The sequence below is a fragment of the Elephas maximus genome, chromosome 24 (assembly GCF_024166365.1).
Source record: "Elephas maximus indicus isolate mEleMax1 chromosome 24, mEleMax1 primary haplotype, whole genome shotgun sequence".
Classification (NCBI taxonomy): Eukaryota; Metazoa; Chordata; class Mammalia; order Proboscidea; family Elephantidae; genus Elephas; species Elephas maximus.
In genome coordinates this window covers 19,496,817-19,511,714 of record NC_064842.1, presented here as the reverse complement: position 1 = coordinate 19,511,714, position 14,898 = coordinate 19,496,817, and the positions used below count along the sequence as shown (strand labels likewise).

At 42.0% G+C, this 14,898-nt stretch overlaps 1 protein-coding gene across 1 annotated transcript in view; it reads left to right on the top strand.

Annotated features, from left to right (window-relative positions):
- CATSPERE (catsper channel auxiliary subunit epsilon) overlaps window positions 1-14,898 on the top strand; it is a 165,102-nt gene extending 150,204 nt beyond the window's left edge. Inside the window, exon 17 of the mRNA XM_049867930.1 lies at window positions 14,745-14,898. Coding sequence (XP_049723887.1) covers window positions 14,745-14,898 — 154 coding nt within the window. The remainder of the gene's footprint in view (window positions 1-14,744) is intronic.

Sequence of the window (14,898 nt, the reverse complement as noted above, 5' to 3'; positions counted from 1 at the left end):
CTGTTGCACCACTAGGGTTACTTTTATTAAGAATAGTATGCCCACCCAAGTGTCTACCAACAGAAGAGGGAGTCAAGAGAATTGGGGAGGAAAAGAAAAAGATCTCCCTTATTTGCAGGAACTCACTCCCAGTAGCTCAATTCCAGCTGTCAAGGAATATGGATGCAGCCTCAGGGATAGTCCGTTTGGTTACCGATTGTGTTTTAGCCTCTGCTACACCTGGGCCCTAAAGGGAACCAGAAGGGCAGAGCAGGGACTAACTAGTGGTGACTATTTTCCTAATAAGGGAGTCATTGTCTGTGAACAGAGTCCCTTGGTGGTGAAACAGTAATACGCTCAACTACTAACTGAAAGGTGAGAGGTTCCAGTCCTCCCAGAGGCTCTTTGGAACAAAGAGCTGGCGATTTACTTCTGAAAAATCAGCCACTGAAAACCCTACGGAGCACACTACTACTCTCACACACATGGGGCCTCCATGAGTTGGGATCAGCTCAATGGCAACTGGTTACTGGTGTCCATGAGCAGTTAGTAGAGATCAATTTGTAGGAGGCAGAGAGCTTGGCACTTCCTGTTTCTAATCCAGTCCTTGACACTTGATCATTTCCCCAATTTTTCTGTTTGCTGCCCTCTAGAATTGCCACTATTTACCCAGCAAACCCACCTAAATCCTTGACTGTCCTCTAAGCCCTCCCTATAGCTCCTTAAGTGAAGTCTTAAGGATAGGGTGAGGTTGAAAGCTTAGGAGAAATAGGGAAAGATTGCCCAGGAAGGATCTGAAAGGGAGGGATGCTAGGTGAAGTTAAGAGAGGAACATGCAGTTGAGTGTACAAAGTTTGGAGGTCGGGTGGAAATAGGGGGCATAGGCTCTTCTCTGAGGACATTGCATCATCTTTAGCCCTTTTGAGTGATAATTATTTATTTTCTTACATCCCCAGGGACCTCAGAGCCCCATTACCTGTTCTAGGTCATTATTTCTCCTTGTTCGTGTAAAGCAAAAGAAAGCAAATCAAACAAAGTACATCCTGATCCTTTGAGGTTCATGGCATCTGCTGTATTACCTAGCTCTCCCTGTCCTATTGCTGTCCTCTCCAAACTCCCCTTGTTCATTGACAGTTTTCCGCTCCATATCAAGCCCAACCATCACTGTCCACATGGCCAACTCTGTCCAACATCATGGTCTTTCCTCATCTTTGGTGACCTCTTCCTCTGCTACACTTCATCTATTTACTCCCATAATCACACCTTGGACATTGTCATTGTACATAGCTTTTCTGTTTCCTAAAGCATCAGTTACAACATCCCATTCTCTGACCACAACCTCTTTCCCTTCCACCTTGTTAATTCAACTACACCCACTACAATCCATCTTTATTGGGACTTCCGCCTCAACTTTCAATCCATCAGCTCTCTCTTCTTTTTACTTTCCATTTCTTTACATTTCAAAGTCTACTGCTGCAAAAATACGCTGCAGTAGTCTCCTTGGGCTGCCATCACAAAATACCACAGCATGGGTTGCTTTAAAGAACTGGAATTTACTTTGTTACAGTCCTCAAGGCTAGAAGCCTAAAGTTAGGATGTCAGAGGACTATTCTCTCATCTCTCTCTCTCTTTCTCTCTGTGGGCTCTAGGGAAAGATCCTTCCTTGTCTCTCTCCATTTCTGGTAGTCCCAGGCATTGCTTGGTGTCCCTTGGCTTGCAGACTGTACCTTACATGCTGTCTCCCCCCTGTGTGTGACTCTGTTTCCTTGTCTGTCCTTCTCTTATAAGACACCAATCGAAAGGGTTTAGGATTAGGATCCATCCTTTTCTGATATGACTTTGTAAACTGGTAACACCTGCAAAGAAAAAGCCTATACAGCAAAACATGGGAAAGCCGGAACCTGTGTAAAGTGGATACCTGCCGGAGAAGGAAAACTCAAATATTTTTCACTAAAACAAGCAATAGGAAAGTTGTAAGACTGCACCCTGTCAAAGGTGGACAACTTTCAAGACCCTGAAAAACAAGGCAGTCCTGTCAAGTTCTGGCTGTCACAGACTTCATCGTACAAAGGTACATTTACCAACGCAGGGGTTAGGACTTCAGCACATCTTTTGGGGGACACAATTCAATCTGTGACATACTATTAATGGTATTCTCTTGCGCCTCTGGGATTTGGTCCTTCATCTGGCAAGTGCCCAACTACCTGCTTTCTCTGTGTCTACACTTCAGCTGCCCAATTCTGGTAAAGAAAGTTACACAACAGGGCAGATTGATCAACTTGAAATTCCAACACTACCTGGGAATCTTATTATCTTTCTGTGGTCAACCAATGCTTCTAACTATTTCAGACATTTTCTAATTAGCTCCCTCCTCTGAACTCCTTTCTTTAATCATTAGATGATTTTTTTCCTCCTTTACAGAGAAATTAGAAGCCATCAGACAGGAACTCCCTCTATTCCTGATTCCAAACATATAAGTGAATTATCATCTATACTTATCCTATCTACTTTCCATCCTGTTACAATAAACCTAAAACCAAAAACCAAACCCACTGCCAACAAGCCGATTCCAACTCATAGTGACTCCATAGAGCTTCCATGGCTGTAAATTTCTATGGAAGCAGACTGCCACATCTTCCTCCCATGATGCTGCTGGTGGTTTCAAACCGCCGACCTTTTGTTTAGCAGTCAATCACTTTAACCACTGTACCAATGCTCTGGAGTCAATTCTGACTTATAGGGTTACAAGAATTGGAATCAACTCCACAACAATTTTTTTTTTGTAATAATAAAGGATTTATTATTCCTCCTCTTTAAATATAATTGTTCCACCCGTGCTATGAAGCCTATTCCTTCCCACTTTCTAAGACGACTTAAAAATCAATTATTTCTTCTCTCTTTTATATATTCAATTTCCCTCTGAACTAGATGTTTCCAATAGGCTTTTAATTACCTTCAAATTTCCCATTTAAACAAATAAATGAATAAAACCTAGACCCCTCCCCACCCCCCCCCCCACCCCCCCCCCCCACATACCCCACTAGCTACTACCCCTATCTCTCTGATCCTTTGCAGGACAAAACTTCTCAAAAATTTTATCACACTCATAGTTGCCATTTCCCTATGTTCCATCCTTCTGTTCTCAATTTATCCAGTCTACGAATCGACTTGACGGCATGGGTTTTGGTGGTGGGGTTACTTTCTCTCCCATCACTCCACCAATTAGTTCTTATTAGAATAGCTTTGGCCTACACTAAATCTGAGAGGTACTTTTCAGTTCTCATCTTATTTCATCTTTCAGCAGTGTTGACTCTTTCTTTGGCTGCTCTCTCCTTATATGGGTTTCCCTAAACTTTTGTAGACACTCTTTCTCACTCTTCCTTAAAGAAGGCCTCAGCCTCCTTTCCAAAAAAAAAAATACCAAACCTGTTGCCTTCGAGTCAATTCCAATTCATAGCAACCCTGTAGGACAGAGTGGAACTGCCCCATAAGCTTTCCAAGACTGTAATTCTTTATGGAACCAGACTGCCACATCTTTCCCCATGGAGCAGCTGGTGGATTTGAACCCTTGACCTTTTGGTTAGCAGCCAAGGGCTTAACCACTCTTCCACCAGGGCTCTTCACTCTCCTTTAAAAAAAAAAAAAGTCATTAAATGTTGGCCTCCCTATAGGCTCAGTCCTGGCCTTCTGAGCTTCTCATCCTGGCAAGCTCATCTGCTCCCTTAACTTCAATTAGTACCTATATACATATGACTCCCCAAAATCATATCTCTACCCTAGTTCTTTCCTCTGAGCAACAGACTGATATACCCCACTGCCCACTTAACCTCTTTTCTTGAATGTCTCAAAGACTTATCAAATTAGATATGTCCATAAGTGAACTCATGATCTATCATCCACAGTCCTACCCCATCGTTTTCCCCAGCCTTTTTAAACCTGATCCATGAGGGTAACTGCATACAGCCTTATAGATTTTCATTGACAGAGCCAGGAGAATCCATTCACATAGGTTGTAATGTGAATAGTGTCCTCTGGAGTTGGCCAGCATGGTGGCTGTTTTCCACTGTTCCACCTCTCAGGATATAGTGCATCCAACTGTGGAAGCCAAAAACCTAGAAGTCTTCCTCATTCCTTTCACTTTCACCTAGCACATCCAAACTGTCACTGGCTTCCATTCATTGTATCTCCTAAATAGCCCTTGAATGGATCCATTTCTTACCAACGCCATCACAAGTACCCTAATCCAAGGCACCATTGTTTCTAATCTGCATTACTGCAATAGTTTCCTAACTGATCTCCCATCAACTACTACTCTCCCCTTCTAGTTTATCCTCCTCAATACAGGCAGAGCAATCTTTTCTAAATGTTAATTTTATCAGCCTGAAAGCCTTAAATTTATTTACTTGAAATTAAAACTCCTTATTAACATGGCCTACATGATCTAGCCCCTCCCTACTTCTCCACTCTCATCTCACATCATGTGCCCCTCATTTTCTTAGCTCCAGGCCCATCAACCATGTTTGAATCCCTAGCATTCTTCATACTCTGGCCCAAGCAGGACTTTGCACATGCTATTTCCTCTGTCTAGAATCTGTTCCTTCCCTTGTTTAACTATTTAACTTTACCAATTTATTATTCAGATTGCAGAATAATTATCTTTTCCCCATGGAGCGTTTTTTTTTTATGTACTTCACCTGGTTAAATCCTGATATAAGCTTTTTAAATCCTGAATAAGCTTTTCCTGTATACTATACCTCTCATTTTTTTTTATACCTCTCATTATTAGTGCCTATCACAATTGCAATTTTGTATTTATTTTTCTTATTACTTGACTCATGCTTATGTTCCCACTAAAATGTAAGTTCTCTAAAGATGGGGACCATGTCGATTTTTACTCATCGTTGTATTCCCAGCACCTAGCATACTGTCTGCATCTGTTAGATGCTTTGTTAATTAATTAACTTTCAAACAGGAAGCCATTCCCTGGACCCAGGTTAAGTTTGTAGCCACAGAGGAAACTGTAACGCTGAAACAAGCAATTATGGCTGCAAGGGGGAACCAAATACTAAAGTCAGATACCAAAACACCAAATAGGAAACAGCACAGTGTCCATCTTAAGAAGTAAATCCACTCTGATAGGAGGCACCCATGCAGGTGAAGTGGCAGATCTCTGGCACCCAGAGGAAAGTAGCATCTAATACGTGACAGACACACATACTTGTCTTGTATTCAGAAACTCAGAAAGTTTTGACTTTTAGGGCCACAAAAATTGCAATCACACGGCATGATCTTCAACTTTCCTCTGCCCCTATTCCCACTCAATCCACAAACTTTCTGTATTCATACTGAACTGCATGTTCTTCATTTTACTTCACCTTGCCTTAAAAGACAAGCATCCGTTCTGTGATGGTTAGGGTTGTGTGTCAGCTTGGCTGGGCCATGATTCTCAGTAGTTTGGCAGTTACATAACAATGTAGTTTGGCAGCTATGTAATGATGTAATTTGGCAGTCATATAATAATGTAGTCATCCTCCATGATGTGTTCTGATATTATCAGCCAGTTGTAAGGTGAGTTTCCTCAGGGGTGTTGCCTACATCCAATATATATGGAAGTTCTGATAAAGCTTGCTCACTTGCTCTGGATCCTGTATCCAGCTCATCATCATCTGACCTCTGATTCTTGGAACTTGAGCCAGCAGCCTGCCATATTGCCTGCCAATCTTGGGATGTGTCAACCTCCGCAGCCTGTGGGCCAACAGCCTGCCATCTTAACCAGCCAATTTTGGATTTATTAGCCCCTGCAGCTACATGAGTCAGGAGAAGCCTCCCACCTGATGCCAGACCCATGGACTTGGGACTTGCCAGCCTCTACAACCACATGAGCCATTTCCTTGAGATACATCTTGCTCTTTCTCTCTCTCTCTCTCTGTCTCTCTCGCTATATGTATACATATACACTTCATTGGTTTTGTTTCTCTAGAGAACCCAGCCTAAGACACGTGGTACTGAGAGCAGCTCTAGAGAAACAAAACTGTAAGGATGAGTTTTCTAAATTGGTTCTCAAGTCTGGCTAGTCTTAAAGGCTTTGATGACGCTGCCTCCAGTAGTAAAAAGGGCTTTGTTTATCCATGACATGAGGTGGCAACATTAATATGCAAAATATCACCACCAATAGATCAAGTATTGGTGAGAAGCAAGGCTCTGGATAATTGCATGTTTGATACTTTTCCACAATTTTATCAGAGTGAGAAGTACAGGAAACCTGGTTGGTTGGTCCTACTTTTGCTAGACAAAGTGATGAAAGAAAGAGATGAGCTCAGGGCTTCAGAGTCACAGAAAAAGCACCTCATAAAAGTTCTCAAAGTTGCCACTTGTGCCCTGAAAGAAGGCCTTATTTCTTGTAGTAACAGAGCTGACATTGCCAAAAACCAAATCTAGTGTCTTATTGTAAGAGTGGCTAAATTAAGATGCCAACTGAATTGCCAATCTCAAAACCCAGCTAAAGTAAGGGCATTGATTGGGAAGAAATGGGATCTTGAAACTTGGGATGCGGATATATGGGCAAATAATTAGGAAACTGGGGACTCTGAGCCCTTAAATTCCATTGAATCACTGGTGCCAACAGAACCAGCCCTCTTATTCCCATCTAAAGAGATTACTCCATCTTAGTTGGCTAAGCCACCCTTCCCAGTAAAATCATTATCCACACCAATCTGATGAGATTAACCCAGCTGTGTCTGAAAAGCCTTTGTCTGATATATTGCCAGGGGTGATGTCTGAATCATCACCCGAGGCAGTGCTTGGGGCACCCATCCCCTGGGATAGATGCCTTACAAGATATTGCTAAATGTTCCCAGCAGCCATCCCCACCACCCATTTTCGCTTCTAGACCTATAACTCCCCCACGTGTCTGTCAGTTTGTCATTCTGTGGGGGCTTGTGTGTTGCTGGAAGCTATGCCACCAGTGTTCAGATACCAGCAGAGTCACCCATGGAGGACAGGTTTCAGCTGAGCTTCCAGACTAAGACAGACTAAGAAGAAGGACCTGGCAATCTATTTCTGAAAAGCATTAGCCAATGAAACCCTCATGAATAGCAGCTGAACATTGTCTGACATAGTGCTGAAAGATGAGCCCCTCAGGTTGGAAGTCACTCAAAAGATGACTGGGGAAGAGCTGCCTCCTCAAAGTAGAGTTGACCTTAATGACGTGGATGGAGTAAAGCTTTTGGGACCTTCATTTGCTGGTGTGGCACAACTCACAATGAGAAGAAACAGCTGCAACCATCCATTAATAATCAGAACCTGGAATGTATGAAGTATGAATCTAGGAAAATTGGAAATCATCAAAAATGAAATGGAATGCATAAACATCAATATCCTAGGCATTAGTGAGCTGAAATGGACTGGTACTGGCCATTTTGAATCAGACAATCATATAGTCTACTATGCTGGGAATGAAAACTTGAAGAGGAATGGTATTGCGTTCATCGTGAAAAAGAACGTTTCAAGAACTATCCTGAAGTACAACGCTGTCAGTGATAGGATAATGTCCATACACCTACAAGGAAGACCAGTTAATACGACTGTTATTCAAATTTACGCACCAACCACTAGGGCCAAAGATGAAGAAATAGAAGATTTTTATCAGCTGCTACAGTCTGAAATTTATCGAACATGCAATCAAGATGCATTGATAATTATGGTGATTGGAATGCGAAAGTTGGAAACAAAGAAGAAGGATCAGTAGTTGGAAAATATGGCCTTGGTGATAGAAACAATGCTGGAGATCGAATGATAGAATTTTGCAAGACCAACGACTTCTTCATTGCAAATACCTTCTTTCACCAACAAAAACGGCGACTATACTCATGGACCTCGCCAGATGGAACACACACAAATCAAATTTACTACATCTGTGGAAAGTGACGATGGAAAAGCTCAATATCATCAGTCAGAACAAGGCCAGGGGCCGACTGTGGAACAGACCATCAATTGCTCAGATGCAAGTTCAAGCTGAAACTGAAGAAAATCAGAGCAAGTCCACAAGAGCCAAAATATGACCTTGAATTTAGAGACCATCTGAAGAACAGATTTGATGCATTGAACACTAGTGACTGAAGACCAGACGAGTTGTGGAATGACATCAAGAACATCATCCATGAAGAAAGCAAGAGGTCACTGAAAAGACAGGAAAGAAAGAAAAGACCAAGATGGATGTCAGAGGAGACTCTGAAACTTGCTCTTGAGTGTCAAGCAGCTAAAGCAAAAGGAAGAATTGATGAAGTAAAAGAACTGAACAGAAGATTTCAAAAGGCCTCTCAAGAAGACAAAGTAAAGTATTATAATGACATGTGCAAAGAGCTGGAGATGGAAAACCAAAAGGGAAGAACATGCTCAGCATTTCTCAAGCTGAAAGAACTGAAGAAAAAATTCAAGCCTCCAGTTGCAATAGTGAAGGATTCCATGGGGAAAATATTAAATGATGAAGGAAGCATCAAAAGAAGATGGAAGGAATACAGAGTCATTATACCAAAAAGAATTAGTCGATATTCAACCATTTCAAGAGGTGGCACATGATCAGGAACCGATGGTACTGAAGGAAGAAGTCCAAGCTGCTCTGAAGGCATTGGTGAAAAACAAGGCTCCAGGAATTGGTGGAAGATCAATTGAAATGTTTCAACAAACAGATGCAGTGCTGGAGGTGCTCACTCATCTATGCCGAGAAATATGGAGTACAGCTTCCTGGCCAACTGACTGAAAGAGATCCATATTTGTGCCTGTTCCCAAGAAAGGTGTTCCAACCAAATGTGGATATTATAGAACAATATCATTAATATCACACGCAAGCAAACTTTTGCTGAAGATCATTCAAAAACGGCTGTAGCAATGTATCGACAGGGAACTGCCAGAAATTCAGGCCGGTTTCAGAAGAAGACGTAGAACCAGGGATAGCATTACTGATGTCAGATTGATCCTGGCTGAAAGCAGAGAATACCAGACGGATGTTTACTGTGTTTTATTGACTATGCAAAGGCATTCGACTGTGTGGATCATAACAAACTACGGATAACGCTGTGAAGAATGGGAATTCCAGAACACTTAATTGTGCTCATGAGGAACCTTTACATAGATCAAGAGGCAGTTGTTCGGACAGAACAAGGGGATGCTGATTGGTTTAAAGTCAGGAAAGGTGTGCGTCAGGGTTGTATTCTTTCACCATACCTATTTAACCTGTGTGCTGAGCAAATAATCCGAGAAGCTAGACTATATGAAGAAGAACGGGGCATCAAGATTGGAGGAAGACTCATGAACAGCCTGCATTATGCAGATGACACAATCTTGCTTGCTGAAAGTGAAGAGGACCTGAAGCACTTACTAATGAAGATCAAAGACCACAGCCTTCAGTATGGATTACACCTCAACATAAAGAAAACAAAAATCCTCACAACTGGACCAATAAGCAACATCATGATAAACGGAGAAAAGATTGAAGTTGTCAAGGATTTCATTTTACTTGGATCCACAATCAACACCCATGGAAGCAGCAGTCAAGAAATCAAAAGATGCATTGCACTGGGCAAATCTGCTGCAAAAGACCTCTTCAAAGTGTTGAAGAGTAAAGATGTCACCCTGAAGACTAAGGTGCGCCTGACCCAAGCCATGGTATTTTCAATCACATCATATGCATGTGAAAGCTGGACAGTGAATAAGGTAGACCGAAGAAGAGTTGACGCCTTTGAATTGTGGTGTTGGTGAAGAATATTGAATATACCATGGACTGCCAAAAGAACGAACAAATCTGTCTTGGAAGAAGTGCGGCCAGAATGCTCTTTAGAGGCAAGGATGGTGAAACTGCGTCTTCCATACTTTGGGCACGTTGTCAGGAGGGACCAGTCCCTGGAGAAGGACATCATGCTTGGCAGAGTACAGGGTCAGCGGAAAAGAGGAAGACCCTCAACAAGGTGGATTGACACAGTGGCTGCAACAATGAGCTCAAGCATAACAACGATGGTAAGGATGGCGCAGGACCGGGCAGTGTTTTGTTCTGTTGTTCATAGGGTCACTATGAGTCGGAACCGACTCCATGGCACCTAGCAATAACAACAACAACAAAGACCTATAACTAGACTTAAGTCCCAGTGAGCCCCAAAAGGTGAAGTGCAAAGTGTGACCCAGGAGGAGGTACACTGCACTCCGAAAGAATTGCTTAACTTTTCTAATATATACAAACAGAAACCTGGGGAATATGTGTGATAATGGCTATTAAGGGTATGGGAAAATGGTTCAAGAACATAATATTGAACCAGTCTGAGTTTATTGATAGGGGCCCGTTAAGCACAAGTTCTTCATTCAGTGTTTCAGCTTGAGAGGTTAGGAAGGGCTCTAATAGTTTATATGGTTGGTGGCTGAAGCATGTATTACACAGTGGCCTAAACTAAATCAAGGTGAAGTATCAGACCTGCCTTAGCACACTGTAGAAGAAGGTGCCCAAAGGCTTAGGGAAATTGGCACATTAGGGTGGATTCATCAGGTTAGACCCACAGACCTACATGTGGAGTGTCCAGAAGACACACCTTTTACCACAGTCGTGAGGAACAAATTTGTAAAAGGAAATCCTCCCCATGGGCAGAACTTCAAGCAGTGCACTGGGTTGTTCACTTTGCTTGGAAAGAGAAATGGCCAGGTATGTGACTGTATGCTGATTCATGGGCTGTGGCCAATGGTTTGGCTGGATAATCAGAGACTTGGACAGAGCATGATTGGAAAATTGGTGATGAGGAGGTATGGAGAAAAGATATGTGGAGAGACATCTCTGAATGGACCAAAGAAGTGAAGATATTTGTGTCTCATGTGAATGCTCACCAAAGGGTAAACTTGGTAGAAGATTTTAACAATCAAATGGATAGGATGATGCATTCTGTGGAAACCAGTCATCCTCTTCCCCCAGCCACTCCTGTCATTGATCAATGGGCTTATGAATAAAGTGACCATGGTGGCAGGAATGGAGCTTAGACATGGGCTCAGCAATATGGACTTACAAGCACCAAGGCCAACTTGGCTACAGCCACTGTTGAGTGCCCAATATGCCAGCACCAGAGACCAACATTACGTTTCCAATATAGCACCATTCCTCGAGGTGATCAGCCAGAAATCTAGTGACAAGTTGATTACATTGCACCACTTCCATCATAGAAAGGGCAGCATTTTGTTCTTACTAGAATAGATACTTACTTTGGATATGGATTTGCGTTCCCTGCACACAATGCTTCTGCCAAAACTACCATCCTTGGACTTACAGAATCCCTTATCTACCATGATAGTATCCCTCACAACATTGCCTTAGATCAAAGGACTCACTTCACAGCAAATGAAGTACAGCAATGGACCCATGCTCATAGAATTCACTGGTCTCTTGCCATATTCCCCATCATCCTGGCTTAATAGAATGATGGAATGACCTTTTAAAGACACAATTATGGCACCAGCTAGGTGGCAATTCTATCGGAGGCTGTATATGGTCTAAAACAGAGTCCAATATATTGTATGTTTCTTCCACAGCCAGGATTCATGGTTCCAGGAATTAAGGGGTGGAAATGGGAGTGGCATTACTATTACCCCTAGTGACCCATTCACAAAATTTTTGCTTCCTATCCCCACAACCCTATGCTCTGCAGGTCTAGAGGTCTTAGATCCAAACAGAGGAATGCTCCTACCTGGAGACACAACACAGATTCCATTGAACTGGAAGTTAAGAATGTCACATTGCTGCTTTGGGCTCCTCAAGCCTCTGGATCAATGAGCAAAGAGGGGTGTTATCATATTGACTGGTGTGATTGATCCCAATTATCAAGGGGAAATCAGATTGATATTACATATTGGAGATAAAGAATAGTATGTCTGGAATACAGGAGATCCCTCAGAGTGTCTCTTCAACTACCATGCCCTGTGATTAAAGTCAATGGAAAACTACAGCAACCCAATTCCAACATGACTACTAATGGCCCAGACCTTCAGGAATGATGGTTTGGGTCAAACCACCAAGCAAAGAACCATGACCAGCCGGGGTTCTCGCTGAGGGCAAACGGAATATGGAATGGGTGGTAGAAGAAGGTAGCTCTAAATACCAGCTACAATCATGTGACCAGTTGCAGAAACAAGGACTGTAATTGTTATAAGTATTTCTTCCTTGTATGTGTGCATCAAATATTTTTGTTGTCTTCACTTATAATATATAAGATGTAAAGGGGGCTAGTGCATTTTTGGTTTTACATATGTTACTTGTATCATGTCAGGCACAAGTATGACTTTACAATTTACTTGATTTAGAGATCATGTATGGTTTAAGGAGATAAGTACAGGCACCAAGTCAACAAGGGGTAGACTGTGATAGTTAAGGTTGTGTGTTGACTTGGTTGGGCCATAGTTCTCAGTGGTCTGGCAGTTATGTAATGATGTAGTTTGGCAGTTATGTAATGATGTGGTCATCCTCCATGATGTGATCTGATATGATCGGCTAATCAGTTGTAAAGGGAGTTTCCTGAGGGGTGTGGCCTGATCAAATATATATACGGGCATTCTGGCAAAGCTTGTTCACTTGCTCTGGATCCTGCATCTGGCTCATCATCATCTGTCCTCTAGTTCTTACAACTTGAGCCAGTGGTCTGCTGTATTGCCTGCTAATTTTGGGATTCATCAGCTTTCACAGTTGGTGAGCCAGCAGCCTGACATCTGACCTGCCAATCTTGGGATTTTTCTGCCCCTGCAGCTACATGGGTCAAAAGAAGCCTCCAGCCTGATGCCTGGCTCACAGACTTGGGACTTGCCAGGCTCTAAAACTGCATGAGCCATTTCCTGGAAATAAACCTCTCTCTCTGTCTCTTTCTCTATATGTATATGTTTCACTGGCTCTACTTCTCTGCAGAACCCAGCCTAAGACACCTCCTGTTCTTCCAGTCTTTCCTATATCCTCCCAGATCCTTCCAGGACAACCTTTTCCTTTTTCTTCTAAACTTGCAACCGTACCCTATCCACTAGAGCCTGTCCTTAGCCAGTGTATTTACTCAGTTCCTCCTCTACTGCCAAACACTCTGACTTGACCCCTAGCTTTATCCAACTCCTTTTCTTCCCCATTTTATCCAAACTTCTCAAAGGAGTGCACACTTATTGGATTTACTTTCTAATCAATGATTTACCCTTCTACACACTACAATATTGCATACACATCTCCTATGCCAGTAAATTTAGGGTCACAGTGACACCCTATATGACAAATCTAGCGGTCATTTTTCCATATGTATCTCCTTAACAATGTTTCGCTGCTGCATATGACATCCTTGATCACAGCTTCATACTTTCTAGTCTTTCAGAGCACCTCACTTCTCTAGTTCTTCTCAGATTTCTCTGGTCACTTCTTCTGGGGTATTCTATTCTTAAATTGCTAGTATTCCTCCGAATTTGGGCATCAGTTCTCTCCTAGACTGTATATCCTCTTCTGGGGCCCTTTCATCCCATTTCACTGTCTGAATGACTGACCATCTGTATCAGCTCTTAATGTGCAGTCAAAGGACAGATATCTGGGAATCCACTGAAAGTCTATGTAAAATAACTGTCTCTGCAATTCCCTGGCTGGCGACGAGGCCAGTATCTTCTATCATTCTCAAAGGAATTTATAATTGTAAAAAGATTAAGAACTAATTTATATGTTAATGATTCCCAGGTCCATAAGTCTAAACCAGATTACTCTTTTCTTTTCCACATTCCTATATTCACCTGGTTGACTCTCAGATACCTCAAATTCAATGTTAAAAAATGAATCAACCATATTCACACACACCATGAAAAAACTACCCTTTCCTCTGAATTTCGTATATTAGTGAATGGTGACACCATGCTTATGTCACCTAACCCCAAACTTGGTAGACATCCTTTATTGATTGCTTTGTATTTCTCAAACTCCACACCTGAACAACCACTAAGCTCAATCCATTTCTAACTTCTAAATATATCTTAGGTCTATCCACTTACCTCCATTTCTTCAGCCCCTGCTTTAGTTAAGACCCTGATCACAGCTCACCCAGCTTACTGCCCCAAAATCCTTATACCTGGTCTTGCTCCCCTTTTGTCTATTCTTCATACTTCAATCAGATCATCCTTCTAAAATGTAAATCTTATATCACACCTCTGCACCTCGCTCTTGCCTTTAGGGCTGAAATCCATTCTGTTTGATATAAGGTATCTTTCTCACCTGACCTTTGTCTGTCTGTCATTTCTCATCTCTAACCACTCTGCCTTATACCTGAGCTCTAGACACACTGAACCAGTTTTACTTCCAGAAAGTCTGGGAGTGACCTCTAGGTTTTCTCATGCTCCCTGCCTTTGCATATGCATCTCTCTCTGTCACTTTGGTCTCTTTCCCCACTCTCAGGCATTTTTATCTGCCCCACTCCTACCCAAATTTCCAGGGTCACCTCCCTTACTGCTCAGCTCCCATACAATTTTATGCTTCCTACTTACTCTCATTATATTTACCACACCATTTTCCTCCCTGGCCAGCCTGAGAGTAGACATGTCTTATTATTTTTTTGTTGTTGTTAAAATTTTTTGTTTTAATGGGAATTTGTTTGCAATCTTTTTTTATGTCTTGTTATTTTTTGTTCTCTATTGATACCAAAGCAGCTAGCTATTAAAAAACTGTTTGATTAAATATATTAACAACCAATGTGTAAGCAATGACTTATAATGACTTTTTTTTTTTCTTATTTCAGACCAAATGGCTACCTGGTAGCTTCTTTCCTCTTTCTCCTAATGCTACTGTTCTTCAGTATTCTAGTTTTGAGCTACTTCCAGTATATGAAGATTTATAGACAATATATTTATGAGCCACTTCACGAACCTGAAAGAAAACAAAAGAAAACGTAG